We start from the raw sequence: 17,678 nt of genomic DNA, 5'->3' as shown, positions 1-17,678 counted from the left end.
CTGTAAAAAACCAGTGGGTGTTGGGGTAGGGGAAGAAATTGCCAGTTTCTCAGGAGAGTCCATTCAGAGGGCCCTTACTGTCCTGGAATGTATGCAAACCCACCCGCTCTGGGAACCACCACCAGGGCAACAGCTAGTGGGGCACCAGCCGCATATGGGGAGTGGGTAAAGGGACTGGAAACAGGACAAGGTCCAAGTAAGAAGCATTGTTCCTTCTGCAGCCCCTCCTGCACAGGCAGCACCACAAAGTGGCAAAGCAGGTAGCCACACCCTGGCTGATACCTAAGGTTCCATTTCATACAATGTAATAGGTGTTCCAAGACAAGGAGTCAGAGGAGCTCTACCTACTACACAGAAACAAACAGAGGCTGCCAAATTGAGGAGACAGAAATATGGCCCAAATAAAAGAACAGATCAAAACTCCAGCAAAAGAACTAAGTGAAATGGAGATAGCCAACCTGTCAGATGCAAGAGTTTAAAACATCGGTGATCATGATGCTCAGAGAACTCGCTGAGTTCTGCAAATGCATAAAAGAAGAAATGAAGGCTACAATACGTGAAATAAAAATCCACAGGGAACCAACAGTGAAGGGAAGGAAGCAGGGTTCAAATCAATGATTTGGAACATAAGGAAGAAATAAACAATCTATCAATACAGAATGAAGAAACAGGGATTCAAAAAATGAGAAAAAAGACTTTGGGACATCTCAAAAAATGCCAACATCCAAATTACAGGGATGCTAGAAGGAGAAGAGAAAGAGCAAGAAATTGAGAACTTATTTGAAAAAAATAATGAAAGAAAACTTCCCTCGGTGAAGGAAATAGACATGTAAGCCCATGAAGCACAGAGAGTCCCAAGCAAGTTGGACCCAAAGAGGACCACTCCAAGACACATCATAATTAAAATGTCAAAGGTAAAAGATAAAGAGAAAATCTTAAAAGCAGCAAGAGAAAAGCAGAGCATCACCTACAAAGGAGTTCCCATTAGACTCTCTGCTGATTTCTCAAAAGAAACTGCAGGCAAGAAGGGACTGGCATGAAATATTCAAAGTGGTGAAAAGCAAGGACCTACAACCAAGATTGCTCTATCCAGCAAAGTTGTCATTTAGAATGGAAGGGCAGATAAAGTGCCTCCCAAAGTAAAGCTAAGAGTCCATCATCACCAAGCCCTTATTACATGAAATGTTAAAGAGACTTACTTAAGAAAAAGAAGATCAAAACTATGAACAGTAAAATGACAACAAATTTACAACTACCAACAACTGAACCTAAAAAAAAAACAAAAACTAAGCAAACAACTAGAACAGAAACAGAATCATAGACATGGAGATCACATGGAGGGTTATCGGCATGGAGGGGAAAGGGGGAGAATCGGGGAAAAAGGTACAGGAATTAAGAAACATAATTGGTAGGTACAAAATAGACAGGGGATGCTAAGAATAATATAGGAAACAGAGAGGCCAATGAACTTATATGCACAACCCATGGACATGAACTGAGGGCGGGGCATTGCCAGAAGGAAGTGGGGTACTGGGCGGAAGGGGCAAAGGGGAAAAATACGGGACAACTATAATGGCATAATCAATAAAACATACTTAAAAAAGTTATTTAAAATTCAGTAACATCCAAAATCTGGCAGTTAATACCTTTATGAAGTACCAAGTAGCTTTACATTTTCAAAAGTGCATTTTTGGAATATGTAATTTAAAAAACTCAAAAGGTACAGAAGACTACATGGTTAAAAGACTCCCTCATCACACTAATGCAAATATATACTTAATGCCAGCAAACTGTACATTTCAAAATGTTTAAGATGGGGGAAGCTCTTTGAGCTGTACGCATTATCTGTGCACTTCTCTGCATGTGCTATACTTGAACAAAATGAGATTAAAAATAAAAAGGACTTCCACCTTTGGCCCTCAACTACCTTGTGACTCTCCCAGAACACAGCCACTCTGATTGGTCCATGGCTTCCTGGGATTTTTTTCCTGCACATTTATAAGCATTTATAAATTAATTTTTGTTCCTTTTGTTCATTATATTACAAACTTTTTAAAAAATGTTTTATTTATTGAATTTATTAGTTAAAGCTACATAGGTTTCAGGTGTATGGTTCTGTAACACATCACTAATATATTGTACTGTGTGTTTACCACCCCAAGTCCCCCCCCCTCCATTAGCATTTATCCCCCGCCTTTACCTTCTTCTACCTCCCCCATCCCCCTTTCTCTCCATGAGCTTTTTGTGTCTACTGAATTTTTTTTCTGTAACCCCTTCACCTTTTCTACCTAGCTGTCCTTGTAATGGAGATGGAGATAAAAAGAGGAAAAGCTGTCTAGGGAAAAAGGCAGTGTTAGAAATGTTAGGTTTAAAGACTTAGGATAGAAATAGGCAAATGTTCCATAGTCAGTCTATCATTATTTGTATTTATATTCTGAATACTTTAGCAAGTATGACAAGTTTCTGGCCAAGAGGAAGTTGAAAGTCGGTGGCCCTCCAAGAGTCAGGCTCTATTTCCACTGCCCCGCACAGTGTCCTTTACATAGCTATCCAGTAAATGTTTGTTAAATGGATACTGTTTGCATCAGAACAAGCAGAAATTGAAGTAGAGGCTCTGGATAACATGGTTGAGGAGAGTAGATTAGTGTTCATTCATTAGTGTTTATCCTTGAAACATCTGCATTAGGTTTACTTAAAATGCTTTTTAAAATCCTGACTACCGGTTTATGCTCCAGATATGCTGAACCAAAAATCCCCGGGCGTGTGCCTCAGGAATCTGCATTTTATTAAGTACCTCTAGTGATTTTTAAGCATGTTCAAATTAAAGGAAATAGTCCAGAGAAAGTATGTTTTTAGCGGGCAGTGCTTTTCAACATTCTAGGGTCATTTGCAATTGAAAAATATTTGCAGAGCACCTTGGAGTACAAGAAGGAGAGCCTGAGGGAGGCGGGAAATGACCATGGGCTTCTGCAGGCAGGTCCAGGCCCTGCTCGCTCGCCCAAGGCTAAGGGTACCAAGATTTTGAAACAGCAGTAATGTGTCTGTGGGACCAGGAAGCGGTGCTGAGGACAAGAAGGAAACTGAACTATCAAAGGAGATTTTAGAGAAGTTTATAAAACAAGGCTCCGAATAGTGTATTGTCCCTCCGGTTGGAAACACTGCAGAGATTTCAAGGGTTAGGAAAGAAAATTTGGGTTTCAGTGATTGGAGAGTTAGGGTGATTTGGGGAGTTTTAGTTCAGAGGTGAAAGGAAGGAAAAAGGACTTGTAAAGAAATAAAGTGAATGAGCTACAAGGAAGTATAAATGACAGAGTATTTTCAGTGATAAAGGAGAGGGGACAGTATCAGGAAAGGGCTTGGGCAAGGAGTCGGGGACGTATACTAGATGCTTCTTTGCTACATTAAGGACAGAAAGTTGTTTTTATTGTTATGGAGTTCATAAACTCTTATTTTTAACTTTGCCATCATTTACTGGTTTCATAAATACCTCAAACGCCCCCTTGAATTATAGCAGGAAATGACAGTTACAAATCAGGCCGTTAGTGCAGAGAGCACGCTGCCATTGGTGTGGATGCTTCTTCAGGAGCTGATGCTTTCAAAATCCCCTTTGGCTTATCCTAACTCAGATTTATGGTCTTTATTACGGCCTTAATCATCAACCATAGAAATCCCATTCATCGCACTGGTGCCAGGTTAATCACAGGCTGTATTGCATAGCATTTCAATCTTCTAAGACTATCTTATGTAGACAGGCAAGAACAGTTGGAACTGTTTTACATAATGTGATTTTAGGAATATATCTGTGATAGGCTGAAGAATAATGGACCCTCTAAAGATGTCCATGTCCTAATCCTTAGAACCATTTAATACATTATTTTACATGGCAAAGGGGACTTAAAATTACAGGTGAAGTTAAGGTTGTTAATCAGCTAACCTTAATGTAGGAGAGTAACCTGGATTATTTACGTGGGCAGCATTGACCAGGAGAGTCCTTTCAATATGAGTCAGTGGGAGAGTTGAAGACACTATGCTGCTGGCTTTGAAAGTGGGTAAAGGGACTGCAAGCCAAGGAACACAGGCATTTTCTAGAAGCTGTGAAGGGCAAGGACACGGTCTGTGCCCTACTACAAGGAACACGGCCCTGCCAACACCTTGACTCTCGCCCAGAAATACCCATTCTGGGCTTCTGACCTCCAGAGCTGTAAGAAAATAATTTGTGTTGTTTTAAGTTACTAAATTTGTGGTAAATTGTCACAGAAACAATAGTAAACTACAATGTCCTAGTTTTATAACCTTAATTTTAAAACATGTAAGTCACTTCTCTGTCAGACTCTAAATTCCTCCAGCCTCTGTGCTTAATACACAGTATGCATAAAAATGTTCATTGAATTTTCTTGTGTATCAGATCATCTCTCCATCATTTGGGGAACAGTCGTTTACCATTCTTAAATAGAGTGCCCACTCAGCTGGCTTCATGCTACAACAGAGAAGCACCTCCATCGCGAGCAGTGCCTGCAGGTCTGAACTTCTTCCTTGATTAGGAAGGTGACTCCTGATTAGGAGGGTGTGATGTGCTCACTTACACCAGGGTTGGTTCTTTTCCAGCCCAAGTGTTTTAGTACATGAACCTGTGTCTCCTGGTCAACAGCTCCATGGGCTTCTTGTGCCCCACTTCCCGCTGCTCTGGAGTGCGACTGAGTCTGTCTGAGAGCCCCTCCCTCCAACGAGGTTTGTTTTATGCCTTAGAATCTTGTATTTTAATTCATTTGATCCCAAACGTAGTCTAAAATTTTGTGGAAATCTGTAGAACATTTTCTTAAGATGCAGAAGCAGATCTACTGGTAAACTACTTATTTTTATAGATTTGTGTTTATTTCTCTTCCAGTCTTTAGATGAAACCAACAAAATAGAACACTTGGAATGGAGGGAGTTTTAAATGTGCTATGCACTGCTCTTTGGGATGTAACATGTATTAGTGATCTATTGCTGCCTAACCTAGCTTAAAACAAATACTTACTATGTTATAATTCCTGTAAGTCAGGAATTCAGAAGCAGCTCCCCCAGGTGGTTCTGACTTACGGTTACTTAGGAAGCTGCAAACAAGCGTGAGTCCAGGCTGTGGTCATCTCAAAGCCTGACTGATGTAGAATCCACTTCCAAGTTCTTTCGCATGGTTGCTGGCTGGTCTCAGAACTCTGCTTCTACGCTCGTCTGTGTGGGCCTCTCTCTCCACAGGGCTGCCTCACAAGAGACAGCTGCTTCTGCGAGAGTAAGCCATCCCGCTGAGACAACACCCACGCAGAGGCCACAGTCTTTTAAAAAACCTAACTTTGGAAGCGACACCCCATCACTTCTTTGTTTTCTGTTAGAAGCAAGCCAGTAAGTCCAGCCCATACTTAAGGGGAGGAGGCTAGGTGAGGGCATGAACACCAGCAAGGGGAGATCATTAGGGGTCATCTTAGAAGCTGTCTGCTACACACATATATGAATTCATTAGTCTAGCAAACTGAATAATCAAGTTTATAGTATTCCTAATTGAAATTAAGTTGAATTATGTCAAAACATTTTGTAAAAATACTACAGTTAAATGTCCCGTAATAGAAGATATAAAATAAAAATGGAAACCTTTTAACTTTTCAGATGGGAAATCGAAGAAGGTACAATAGAACAATCAACATAAATTACTCGAAATAAGCCAGGTGGTGAAAGAGAAATACCATATGACATCACCGTTAACAGGAATCTAAACAACAAAACAAACAAGCAAGCAAAATATGACCAATAACACTCAAATACGGAACAGGCTGACGGTCCACAGGGGAGAGGGGAGAGCATCACAGGGGAAAAGGGGAGGGACTCACATGAACAAGTATAAAGGACACATGGACAATAACTAAGGTGGGGGGCGGAAATGGGAGGGAGGTGGGGAGCACTATGGGGGGGCAGGGCTGGGAATATAAGACAAAAAACTGTACTTGAACAAGAACTAAATAAAAATAAAAATTAAAAAAGAAAAAAACATAAATTACTCTTTTATCCTACTCCCCTTAGATTGTCTACTTCTTCCTTCCTCTTACAATTCTTTCTTTTACTTTTTAAGCTGTACTTATTCTTCATATTCTAACAGTAATCAAATGCAACTTATAAAGGTATGTGAAATGTTATGAGAACTAGAATTATTTCCCCACCTGGCATTGTACATAGATTTCACAGTATTATCGACTGTATTCCCAATGCTGTGCTTTACATCACTGTGACTGTTTGTAACTACCAATTTGTGCTGCTTAATTCCTTCCAAATCCCTTAGTAACCATCAGTCTGTTCTATCTGTGAATCTGTTTCTCTTTTGTTTCAGATCTCAGGGGAAGTATGTGACTGTGTAACCACTATGCTGTACACCTGAAATTAAAACAAAATAATATTGAATGGGAACTTTAATTGAAAAATAAAATATAAAAAAAGACTTGGAATTAAAGAAATACAGGTGAAGGAAAAGACATATAGAAAACTAAGTTAGAAGTAACTACTGCACAAAGATCATAGTCTGGTGAACACAAAAGACTTAACAAAAGTGCATGGCTATATGGCTGAATAAGTTGATGTTAAGAAAATAATCCAGTTTAAAAAAGGACGAAGGACCTGAACAGACACTTCTTCAATGAAGACATACAGAGAGGGCCCAGAGACATGAAAAGATGCTCATTGATCTTTTCATATGTGATCAGACATATGAAAATGGTCTCTAAAAAAGAGACCATTTAAAGCAAATAGGGAACCACTTCACACCATTCAGAATGGCCATCATAACCAAATCAACAACAAGTGCTAGCAAGGCTGTGGAGAAAAGGGAACCCTACTGCACTGTTGGTAGGAATGCAGACTGGTGCAGCCACTGTAGAAAACACTATGGAATTTCCTCAGAAAACTAAAAATGGAACTGCCTTTTGACCCAGCAACTCCACTGCTGGGATTACACCCTAAGAATCTTGAAACACCAATTTAAAAGAACCTATGCACTCCACTGTTCATAGCACAATTTACAATAGCCGAGTGCTGGAAACAGCCTAAGTGCCCATCAGTAAATGAGTGGATCAAAAACTGAGGTACATTTACATAATGAAATACTATGCAGCAGAAAGAAAGAGGGAACTCCTACCCTTTGTGACAGCATGGATGGAACTGGAGAGCATTATGCTGAATGAAATAAGCCAGGCGATGAAAGACAAATACTGTAAGATCTCACCTTTAACCGGAACCTAACTAACAAAACAAACAAACAAAATAGAACCAAACACATGGAAATAAAGAACAAACTGACAGTGACAAGAGAGGCACAGGGAGAGGGATAATGGGTGAAAGAAGAGGAAGGGTCATCGAGGAACATGTATAAAGGACCTATGGACAAAGGCAAAGGCATCGGGGTGGGAGGGGAGGATTAAATGTGGGAGGTGGGAGTGGGTAGGGCAGGGGAGAGTAATGGGGAGAAAATGAGGACAACCGTAATTGAAGAACAATTTTTTAAAAATTGAAAAGCAAGTTCAAGACTGGGAAAAAATACAAATATATATCTAATAAAAGTCTTATGTCTAGAGTACAAATCCTTAATAAGACAAACAACCTGTTGTTTAAAATCGAATAGTCATTTTTATCAAAGAAGGTATATGAATGAAAAATAATATAAAATAAAGCCCAATAAGATAATTGCAACACCTCTAAAATGGCTAAAATTAAAAAGACTGACAATGCCAAGTGTCAGCATGAATATAGCACACCTGGAACTCTCAGTTCACTGTTTTATAAAATTAAACACACTCTTACCATGCAACCCAGCAATCCCACTCCTAGGTATTTTACTCAAGAGAAATGAAACTGTACATACACAAAGATCAGTTCATGAATGTTTATGGAAGCTTTATTCATAAGAGCAAAAACCTAAGCACAGTTTTGTTATTTTATTGTGATATAATCATATACATATTATACAATGGACCTAGAAATAAAAATGAATGAACTCCTGATAGGTCCTCACTAGTGGATGTGTGAGAGGCAACCACACATTAATGTTTCTGTCTTTCTCCTTTCCCCTCTAAAAATAAATTTTAAAAAATCTTTAAAAAAAAAAGAATTTAGTTACCATAAGACCCAGCAACCCCTCTTCTGGTATCTCCCCTAACATTTTGAAAACTTTAATTCAGAAAGATATATGTACCTCTGTGTTTACTGCAGCATGAGAGTGGCCAAGATGTTAAAATAACTGAGGTGTCCTTCAGTAGATGGTTGCATGAAGAAGATGTGGTGCATGTATGCAGTGGAATACTGCTGAGCCATAAGAAAACGTGAAATGCTGTCATCTGTGACAACATGGATAGATCTTAAGAGTACTATACCAAGCAAATAAGTCAGATGGGGGCAGGAGAAAGCAGTGGGGGTTGGGGGTGGGGCAGAATTGGGACAACTGTAACTGAGCAATACAAAAAGTAAGTCAGATGGAAAAAGTCAAGAACCATATGATTTCACTCATGTGTGGGACATAAAACTGTAAGCAGCAAATGAACAAATAAGAGAAACAAAAACTCAGACAAGTGTGGTGGTTACTGGAGGGAAAGGAGGGTGGGGGGCTGTAGTAAGGGGTAAAAGAGAGATTTGACTTTGGCGGGTAAACACATGCAATATAGAGATGATTTATTTTACTCTTGAAACATATACAATTTTATCATCCAAAGTCTCCTGAATAAATTTAATTTAAAAAGTAAGAAGTCAGTGTTCTTTATCAGTGCTGACTAGAATTCATACTGTTTGTTGACTGCCCCGGTGGTCTCTACCTGGTAGCAGAGTTTTTCAGTCTTTGTGCCCATTGCTCTCAGTGCAGATGTTTGCTAACAGGTGTGTGTTACTTTGTGTTCACCATTTACATTTTATAAGGGGCAAGGGAAGGTGTATTTTTATTATACATAAGTGAATTACAGTAAATAAGAAATAGAACAGTTTTGAATTTATGAATAGTAGGTCTTTATAAAGCTAATTCCACTTCTATAAATTTTATTCATGACTAGCAGGTTTTTATGAGGTAATTCTATTCTCCTCAATTGTCCTTTTGTCTCTTTCAACAAACATATTACCTCAAAATACCTCTTTGTAGTATTTGCCTACTTATGCTTAAATTCCAACTTTTATTCTTACACGATTATATGTATTTTCAACAGAGATTCTTTTAATGCTCACCGAGAAAGTATGCGACAGATGATGAGAAGTTTTTCTGAACCCTTTGGAAGAGACTTGCTTAGCATCTCTGATGGCAGAAGAGCTCACGGTCGTACAGGACATGATGATGGGGAAAATCACTTGACTGTGAGTTCTTTCTTTTAATGTTAGTGAGAAGGTCCTGTCGGAATTTGGAGAATGGTATTACAGAAGAATATATCTATCATGCTCAGACATGGCTAGAGCGTATGTTATGGAAATAACTGTTCTATAAAGTGAGGGGCCTGTTGGAAAGCTGAACCCTTTCACAATGAAATGTAGCTGTGTGGTATTTCATGGTGCAACCCAAACATTTTGGGTCATAGGGTTATATATTATAAGCCAAACTTAAAGCATTATTTTCATATGTATATTTGTGATTTGTCCTCACCTTAGAATTGTTCGCCTGTCTTAAATTAGAATGGGCAAAGAAATATCCTTCCTGTCCCTTACAACACTTTCTTTTTTTCACTTTAAAATAGAAGCCAAAGCTATAGTATGATGCTTTATCTTTATTGAACAAGGAAAATCCAGCATTCTTCATAATCAATTGACTTCCTCGATCTAAGTTTCAGACCTTGAAAACTTAGATTAACTTGTAAGTAACTACATCAAAAGTCTTGCATAACTGCAATGTATTTTCATAAGTCTTGTCTGAGAGCAAAGCTAGAAGGTTACAAACATACCCAACGTAAAAACAAACCTCAGGATAGTTATATATCCTAACTATTTTCTGTTTATTTCTAACAGAAATGGTAGAAATGGTAGTTCTAGAATACCAAATCCATAGGAGTTTCTATAAAGATGAATCTGCAGGTGAAATGTAGATATTTAGAACTTAGTGAACATTAAATCAGTCATTTAGAAAAGCTCCAGAATCTTCCATAAAATTTTTCATATTTTCTGTTTGCAATCATCTTAAATAAAGCAAAATATTTTAAGTACTACTAAGAAGTTTGATGGATAGAATTACATTTGCAATTTAAATAAAAGTATTTTCACATTCTTTTTTATATACATATTCTAATATATTATTCACATTCTAATTAGCTTTCTATAATTAGTGAATAGTGGTTTTCATACATATATATAAAGAGAGAGAGACTGACTTTTGTCAACTTCCATTAGTCTCTAAAATTAAGATCCAGGGAAAAATTATCAAAGAGAGCAGAAAAATCAAATGTGACATTCTGAAATTTTATTTTTCACATAGCACTGAATTATCTTGTATATCTGCTATAACCAAAGCAAGGAAAGAGTAGGGCTATTATATAGGGTTTTGTATTTATGTACATAAATGAGCCACTCATAGCTTTGTGAAAGAAGCAAGAAGTGACCATTTCATCCCCTCGTAAGTATAGGAAGGAGATGTGTTTTTAATTCAGCTGTAAAGTTCTTGTAGAGGCTGCCTGTTGACATCAGCCGTGATCTTGCTGGTCATCATCCACCGGAGATGAAACTAAATCTAACTTTCCTGGATACCTGCGCCTAAAACAAAAATTAGAAATAAACTACAGAAGATGGAAGACAGTGCCACTCAGTTTGAAAGGAGCACAGCCAAATAAACAAGAGGCTTTTTGAGCATGCTAACTCTCCTATTTGACCTATTTTTTAATCCTAAAATCCATTTTTAGGATTTTAGTTATTTAAATTTTAAAGAAAGAGGAAGGGAAGGAGAAAGAGAGGGATAGAAACATCTAGTGAGAGAGAAACATGGATTGGTTACCTCATACACACCCCACCAGGACTGAACCCACAACCCAGGGATGTGCCCTGACTGGGAATTGAACCAATAGCCTTTCAGTTTGTGGAACGATGCCCAGTCAGTTTAGCCGCATGGGTCAGGACAGTCTATTTGAATTTTTTTAAAGATTTTATTTATTTATTTATTTTTAGAGGGGAAGGGAAGGAGAGAGGGAAAGAAATATCGATGTATGGTTGCCTCTCATGCATCCCCTGCTGGGAACTGGCCTGCAACCCAGGCATGTGCCCTGACTGGGAATCAAACCACCATCCTTTGGTTCGCATGCCTGCGCTCAATCCACTGAGCTACACTAGCCAGGGCTTATTTGAACTTTTAATAAAAATGTATGCAAAGCTCTTCTCTCTTTTCATGAAGTTATGTTTTAAAATGAGAGTGTTTTGATGGAGTGGTAAGAAATTATGCTGATGCATTTAAGCATAGTAGATGAAAATACATATTTAAAATAGACACCTTAATCGTTTAAAAAAATATTTGGGGCCCACTTTCTGACACTTGTCACCTTCATCATCCATAGTATCAGGGAAAGCAGACTCCCACAGCCATGCGTCAGCCATGCAATATTCTTGCGTTTGTCTTCAGAGCATTTTTTTCATTTCATGATTTCTTTATGGGGCTAGTTTTAAGGCAGTTCTCCATGTTGGGTGGGTTAATGTTTAAAACTAAATAGTTTAAACTTTAAATTTATTTATTCTTTAATTATAATTTATTGATTATGCTATTACAGGTGTCCCAATTTTTTCCCCTTTACTCCCCTTCACTCTCCTTCACCCAGCACCCTCCCCTGGCTCAGGCAACCACCACACCATTGCTCATGTCCATGGGTCATGCATACAAGTTCTTTGGCTGCTCCATTTCCCACACTGGACTTTACATGCCCATGGCTACTCTGTAACTACCTGTTTGTACTACACAATCCCCTCACCTCTTCACCCATTCCCACATATCCCCTCCCATCTGGCAACCATCAAAACACTTCCATATTCACGATTCTGTCTTTTCTTCTTGTTTGCTTAGTTTGTTTGTTTTTTACATCAGTTATTGATAGATATGTATTCATTGCCATTTTATTGTTCATAGTTTTGATCTTCCTAAATAAGTCCCTTTAACATTTCATATAGTAATGGTTTGGTGGTGATGAACTCCTTTAGCTTTTTGTGGGTTTTTTTGCTTTCTTTTTTTTGGTCTGGGAAGCTCTTTGTCTGCCCTTCCATTCTAATGATAGCTTTGCAGGGTAGACCAATCTTGGCCGTAGGTCCCTGCTTTTCATGACTTTAAATATGTCTTGCCAGTCCCTTCTAGCCTGCAAAGTTTCTTTTGATAAATCAGTGACAATCTTATGGGAACCTCCCTGTAGGTAACTAACTGGTATTCTCTTGCTGCAATTAAGACTGTCTCTTTGTCTTCCGCCTTTGGCATTTTAATTATAATGTGTCTTGGAGTGGGTCTCTTTGCATCCATTTTGTTTGGGACTTTCTGTATTTCCTGGACTTGCATGTCTATTTCTTTTACCACATTAGGGAAGTTTTCTCTCATTATTTTTTCAAGTAGCTTTCCAATTTCTTGCTCTTTCTCTTCTCCTTTTGACACCCCCATGATGCAAATGTTGGAACATTTGAAGTTGTTCTAGAGGCTACTTACACTATCCTCATTTTTTTGGATTCTTTTTCCCTCTTGTTATTCTGATTGGTTGTGGTTTTGGTTTTTTTGTTTGTTTGTTTTGTTTTATTTTGCTTCCTTGTGTTCCTAATCATTAATTGGATTCCTGGCTTTATTCATTTTACTGTTGTTTCCCTGCAAATCATTCTTTATTTCAATTAGTGTATCCTTCATTTCTGACTAGATCTTTTTTATGCTGCTGAGGTCCTCACTAAATTCCTTCAGCATCCTTATAACAGTGTTTTGAACTCTGTATCTGATAAATTGCTTATCTCCTCTTTCTTTAGCTCTTTTTCTGGAGTATTGATCTGTTCTTTCATTTGGGTCATGTTTCTCTGTCTCCTCAATATGGCAGCCTCCCTGAGTTTATTTCTATGTATTAGATAGAGCTGCTATGACTCCCTGTCTTGGTATTGTGGCCTAATGTAGTAGGTGTTCTGTAGGGTCCAGGCACACAGCTTCCCCTATTACCCAATCTCAAGGCTCAATGTGTGCCATTTGTATAGGCTAACTATACCCTTTTCTTGTAGGTGACACTTGGTTGATGTTGGCAGATCAATGGGAGAGATTTACCCGGGCCAGTCAGTTACAAAGATTAGATGTGACCACTGACCACCAATCTTCACCCTCTGTGGAGGGTCTGCTAACCCTGCATGCAAGGGCAGGGTCATGGTACTCCAGTGTGATCTAGCTGTCCACTAGGTGCACAGGGCTTGAATTTTCCCTGGTGGCACAGACCAAGGTCAGCCCCCACCTATGTTTTTCCAGGGCCACCCTGCCTCAGCTATGGAGCAATCCAAGATGGCTGCTACTTGTGCTGGGCTTGGAGATTCCCCAGGGAAAGCCAAGCTGCGAATCTAGGCTGGCTCTGCTAGTGCCCTGCCTGGGACCACTTAGCAAGTGGTACAGGAGCTGGGGTATCACTGGGGCCTCACTGAAGACAGCTGTTGCATGTTTGAAAGGATATAAGAAGTTGTGAAGCTTGAGCCCAGACCAGCCATTCATATGGAAAAAGCTACTATTAACAGCTGTAAGTTGGGTGGGATGGAGCCTGAGGGGATTTCCAGGGTGAGGCAAACAATATTTGCCAGCTTGATGGAGTCTCAGATGTGGCAACTGCCAGCTGGCTCTGTGTCTCTGCCCTCCTTTCTGTCTGGGAGAAAGCTGTCCCCCGGCTCTTGCCTTGATGCCAGACACTTCCCTTCTGCTCTGTATGCCTTTCAAGCTGCTACCCCAGTGCTGAAGCTCAGAGGGAGTGAGTCTAAGTTTTTCGTGGGTACTTTAAGAGGTACTGCTTGGGACTCCAGAAGTTTCTTCCACCGACTCAATCCCTGTTGGTTTTTGCAGCCAGAATTTATGGGGACTTATCTTCTTGGCACTGGAACCCTGGGCTGGGGGGCCTGGTGTGGGGCTGGGCCTCCTCACTCCCAAGATATTCCTCCCAAATTTTCATCCACCACACATGTGTGTGGGACCAGCCTGTTCCACATCTCCACCCCTCCTACCAGTCTGGATGGATGTGGTTTAATTCCGTAGTTGTCAGACTTCCATTCAACTCTATTTCTGTCAATTTGGAGTGATATTGTTCTATAATCTAGTTGTGATTTTAATGTGGTTGTGTGAGGAGGTGAGCCACGTTTACCTATGCCACCACTTTGACTGGAGGTTTTAAAAATTTATTTAATTAGGCAATTTGTAATTGAAGATGTGACTTCTGAACAGCTAACATTAAGATTGAGTGATGGTGCCAGAGTCAATAAAAAAGAAATAAAAAGAGGAATTTTATTGGTGTGTTCAAAACATATTAGAATTTACTGTTGTAGATACACAATATAAGTATAAATAATTTGACATATTTTTTTATTTAAATAATTTTCTCTATTTTTCAGTTGTTACACAAGAAGAAAATTATTTATCACTGACTATATATAGCTTTTACCCAGAAATTCAAAATTTATTTTCAACATTTGAAACTCTCAAGTAATGAGAGTTTTTGATTTATAGACAAGTATCTAAAATTATTTTTTTATTCATCAGTACCTATTGAGGAGTATAACTTTTGAACTATTACACTTGATTATTCCATTTTAACATTCTTATACTTAATATTCTTTTGCCTATCAAAGGCCTTAAACACTTTTAAATCTGTTTGTGAGATTCTTTCTGTATTATTTACTAAACAAATTAGTTCTTAGGAGGTATTTATTAAAATTTTTGTCAAATATCTCTACTAATTTTTTGAAGTGTTATTAATGTAGATAAATTTTTATGTTTAGGCCCTGACTGGTGTAGCCCAGTGGATTGAGCGTGGGCCTGCGAACTAGAGGATCGAGGTTCGATTCCCAGTTAGGGCATATGCCTGGGTTGCAGCCCGGTTCCCTGCAGGCCAACTCCCAGCAGGGGCCGCATGAAAGGCAACCATACATTGATGTTTCTTTCCCTCTCCTTCCCCTCTAAAGATAAATAACTAAATAAAATCTTTAAAAAAAATTTATGTTTGATCAGTTATAGGCAAGATGAATTGATCTTTTAAAAATATGAAATAGCTAAGCAAAGATGATATAATCTTAATTATTGTACATTATGTTTTAATTAATGTTGGTGTGAATTTGCTTTTCCTTGATAAATCTATGTCTTAATCTATAGCAAATACTTTTCCCACTGCCTTGAATAAATACTAGAGTAGTCATATTTAAAAGTGATATATGGCCTCCCCTATTTGGCCACCAGGCTCCTGTGAGGCTGTTCAATGAATAATGAATAGAGAATTGAAAAAAAGTATGTTGAGTTCTGTTTGATTAAAAGGTTCTGTAATTTTATTAGCACCGAATTAAGTGAGCATATAGTATATTTCTTTCTTTTTTCAAGGATTATCATGTAATAAATATCATAACCAAAATTAATTGGATTTTTTTTCTAGGCAAGGAGTTCTCTTGTGCCTTTTGGCAGTTTTGGTGGTATGGTTCGTATCATTAGACATAAAAAAATTATAGCAATATTTTCTAACAGATACTTATTTTTCATTAACTCAGGCAAATTTAATTGGCATGCAATTTCACTTTTATAGTGGCTTTTTAATATTTGTACTGAAAACCTGTTTTCATGTATTAAATTTATTCTAGAGCATTTTGGCATGTGTTTTCTAAAGTCCTGTTAACCTATATAAAATCACTTTTCAAAAATTAGGAGGACATTTTAGTAGATGAATGAACATTCACTCGATGTACAAAAGGGACTGAAAGTTGGAGACGTGCTTACGGTGACTCTCCAGAGGGTGAAGAAGCACCAGATTGGAGACTCACAGGCACATTTGGACAAGCTCAGATCATCTGCTTTCTCTTGGCAGTTTGTTCACGCTGCTTTTCTTTCCCACGTCCAGATATGCCTCCTCTGCAACCAGCCCTTCTCCCACGTTTCTTTGGGCTTCGGTCCCAATTTCTGTGATGCTAGTGTCTAACCCAGTCAAAGGCCATCTGAGGAGTAGCAGAGAACGGCCTGACTTTGGAACATTTCCTATGGATGCATCTACACTCTCATGAAAAAAAAATTTTATTTTAATTCTCTTGTGCCAGACTTTAACCATCTGTCTCCTTACACCTATAACATTTGTCCTTTCTGACTGAAGTTCTTAGTGGGAGAAATGATGAAGAAAAGAAGCAGTTATAGCACAGTCATCAGTGAAACGACAGGAAGTTCAGCAGGCTGTGGGAGCACAGACAGAAAAAAGCCTGTAACCCTTTGGTCCTGGCGGGGCGGGTAAGATGTTTAGCAGCATCCCTGGCCTCTGCACTACACGCCAGTCATTCACCCTCCTCAGCTGTGACAAACAGTATTTCCCTGGATAATGCCCCTGGAGTCACAATCTCTCTTGATTGAGAAACCACTGTTCTAGAGGATTATTAGCTTTCCTCCTGCAAGAGTATACTAGTGCTTTGAAGGTGTGCCCTACTGAGCCTTCGATGGTAAGCAGCAAATTCAAGGCCTATTAGTAGACTGAGTTAACTCCTATTGCTCGGACACTACAATGATGGAAAGGAGGGCTGTCTCCACTTCTGTCAGCCATGTGGTACTGGAGGTGACACTGGTATCTTATGCCCAAGTTTTATTTATCTGTGTGGTGGGGTGTTAGGAGAGTGAAGAAGGAAAGATTTGAAGACTAGTCTATGCTAGAGCTATTCCAGCCCAGAATATATCACTCTGTGTTTAAATATTAACTAAATTATGTTTTGAGCAAGTTGACGAATGATATGTATATTTATATGTTCTTGCATGTACAGGGTGGAGCAAAAGTAGATTTGCAGTTCTTACGGAAAATAATACAATAGTTAATACATAATAATACAAGAATAAACTGTTTTGATACAATTGTATGTGTATGTATGTATGCTTGTATTTATAGTATTATGGTCTCCTAATCATTCTTAAAGTGGCTGTTTGGGATTTTGTGTGTTCTTTAATTCTTTCTTTAACAAATCGTTTTCGTCGTACAGTCTTTAAATTATCTTTGTTTGGACAATTACTGCATGAGATCCTGCTGCATAAATTGAGAAACAAAATTTTGGAGAGTTTGCTTTGTTTCTTTTGTGTTATAGTTAATACCATACTTCTTAATACCCTGTAGCGTACAGATGTCAACCCTTTTCAGGCCATGGACCGAATGATGTTAAATATGCGAAACAGTATGCAGGAATTACAAAGAAACTTTGTAAGTACTAAAAAAATTGATGGGAACGTTGTTTTCAGTTATTGGCACCAAATTTTAAAGTAGTTTTCAAACTCTTTTTAACCACAGTACACAGTAGTTGAAAAATATATCTTCTATCATGATCCTGAATATTACCTGAAAAATATTTCATGAGAAAATGATCATACTATTTACAATATATGCTGATATTTTCTACGTTATTTCATATTTTCAAAATCTTGGTCACAACCCACAATATTGATTTCACAACCTATAAGTTTAACAATTAGCATTAAGTTTCAAAATGAAAAGAATGCAACCTCAAAAGAAATT

At 38.4% G+C, this 17,678-nt stretch overlaps 1 protein-coding gene across 3 annotated transcripts in view; it reads left to right on the top strand.

Annotated features, from left to right (window-relative positions):
• MLF1 (myeloid leukemia factor 1) overlaps window positions 1-17,678 on the top strand; it is a 34,248-nt gene that overhangs the window by 8,730 nt on the left and 7,840 nt on the right. For 2 of the 3 annotated variants that reach the window (XM_037046657.1, XM_037046659.1), the window contains 3 exons: window positions 9,204-9,348; window positions 15,582-15,623; window positions 17,283-17,366. In XM_037046657.1, the coding sequence (XP_036902552.1) occupies window positions 9,204-9,348; window positions 15,582-15,623; window positions 17,283-17,366 (271 nt within the window). The remainder of the gene's footprint in view (window positions 1-9,203; window positions 9,349-15,581; window positions 15,624-17,282; window positions 17,367-17,678) is intronic. The other variant, XM_037046658.1, reaches the window with a different exon arrangement.

The sequence above is a fragment of the Sturnira hondurensis genome, unplaced genomic scaffold (assembly GCF_014824575.4).
Source record: "Sturnira hondurensis isolate 20B ecotype Veracruz unplaced genomic scaffold, ASM1482457v3 Scaffold0005279, whole genome shotgun sequence".
Classification (NCBI taxonomy): domain Eukaryota; kingdom Metazoa; phylum Chordata; class Mammalia; order Chiroptera; family Phyllostomidae; genus Sturnira; species Sturnira hondurensis.
Note: the sequence above shows the minus strand (reverse complement) of the source record. Positions and strands in the feature narration are given on the sequence as shown.